At 37.8% G+C, this 1,694-nt stretch overlaps 1 protein-coding gene across 1 annotated transcript; it reads left to right on the top strand.

The window, feature by feature from the left end:
- The first annotated feature begins 298 nt into the window (after positions 1-298).
- On the top strand, positions 299-1,228 carry or90j1 (odorant receptor, family 90, subfamily J, member 1). The gene has a single exon (XM_016479960.1). It carries the CDS (start codon positions 299-301, stop codon positions 1,226-1,228), a length of 930 nt encoding a protein of 309 aa, XP_016335446.1.
- The last annotated feature ends 466 nt before the right edge of the window (positions 1,229-1,694 follow it).

Genomic DNA, 1,694 nt, shown 5'->3' with positions numbered 1-1,694 from the left:
TCATTGTTTTTCTGACTTTGGGGACTCAGTGACATTACAACGAGGCTCATGAGGATATGGAAACCTCTGAGTAATGTCACCAATACATTATATAAATGACAGATCAAGAGACAGAAAGAGGGATCAGAGTTTGATATCTTTGATGTACAGATTTTAACTGGAAGGAGCTCGAAAAAGTCTTTTTGGATCTACTGCAGCATGCAAGGCCTTCATTTTCTTACCCTAATTATAACCTAAATTACATTTAATTAACAGGACTTTCGGTTAAAAAAAAGGAGAAGCTATTGACGATTGTGAAATGAACACTTCAAGGTTAATCAACCGACAAGAATTTTTTGAGGAAACCTTTTTCAAAAACTTCATTGTGTTCTTATTTGGTATCATTATCAATTGTATCAACAGCTTGCTGGTTTATACTTTCTTCAAGAATCCTGTCTTCGCTCAGGAGCCCCGCTATATCCTCTACATGCAGCTGATCATCAATGACATCATTACATTGTCTGTCTGTGTGATTTTGTTTGTGTTATTTTACTTAATGCCAAACATGAATGTTGCTATCTGCTGCATTTTCATCTTCATTGGAAGCAATGCCTACAAGAACACACCACTAACCCTGGCCGGCATGGCTATTGAGCGCTTCGTGGCCGTCTGCTTCCCTCTACATCATGCACGAATATGCACCGTCCAAAACACCAAAATTCTGATCGGCATCATCTGGCTGGTGGGAGCTGTGCCTGGTGTGTTGGACCTGCTTGTGGTCTTGGCTCTTCATCCACTTTCCTTCTTTACCACTAGCCGGACATGCTACCACCAAAATGTGTTTGATTTAGAATACAATATAATAAGTCATGCTGTATTTAACATCAGCTACACGTGCTTAGTGTGGGTGCTGCTCTTCTACACTTACTTCAAAGTGCTGTTCTCTGCTAAAGCAGCTGCTTCAGAACCAGCTCAAGCACAGAAGGCCAGGAGAACCATTTTACTGCATGGGGTCCAGTTACTGCTCTGTACACTGTCCCTGTTCACAACTGTCCTGGATGGGGCCTTAACATCTCTCTTTCCTTACTACCAGTCTGTAATCTACTTTTGCACCTTTCTTCTTACCAGCATTTTGCCACGTCTGCTGAGCCCACTTATATATGGCATGAGAGATCAAAAGTTTAAAAAGTACATGAAGAGTTCACTGATGTGTGGCTCCGACAAGAGAGCCATTAAACCTTCTGAGTAGCAAAACTCTCATGTTCTGGCTCCTGACAATGCTGAGAAGCTCAATTTCACTCACTCATTCAATAATCTGTAATGTTCAACTCCCCTTTTTCAAATTCTCTTTTGTATTTTAGCATAGACATAGATTTTAAAGTGAACTATATATAATTATAAATAATTTATATCTATATATCTATATAATTTATACAATTACAGTATATAGAATTATAAAGTTCAAACAGTGTTACTTCATTTACAAATCATCAAAATAAAAAATTATGTTAAAATGTAAGATGGATCTCAAAATATTTATTTACATGTGTAAACAGTGGCAACTCCAATACATTTTTAATAGTGTGGCCAGAAGAACACAGTGAAAACTGTAAGGTGGCACATTAAAACATCTACTGGGAAAAAAGTGATAACCTGCAATTGTCATTTCAGAGATGTACTTGTATTTGATCTATCCTACTAACGTGACTTCAGTT

This window comes from Sinocyclocheilus anshuiensis, unplaced genomic scaffold (genome assembly GCF_001515605.1).
Source record: "Sinocyclocheilus anshuiensis isolate Anshui unplaced genomic scaffold, SAMN03320099.WGS_v1.1 scaffold1625, whole genome shotgun sequence".
Lineage (NCBI taxonomy): Eukaryota > Metazoa > Chordata > Actinopteri > Cypriniformes > Cyprinidae > Sinocyclocheilus > Sinocyclocheilus anshuiensis.
The sequence above is the reverse complement of the archived record's forward strand: the minus strand, read 5'-3'. Positions and strand labels throughout refer to the sequence as shown.

Coding starts and splice junctions, on each gene's coding strand:
- or90j1 (XM_016479960.1), top strand. CDS start 299: ATGAACACTTCAAGGTTAATCAACCGACAAGAATTTTTTGAGGAAACC.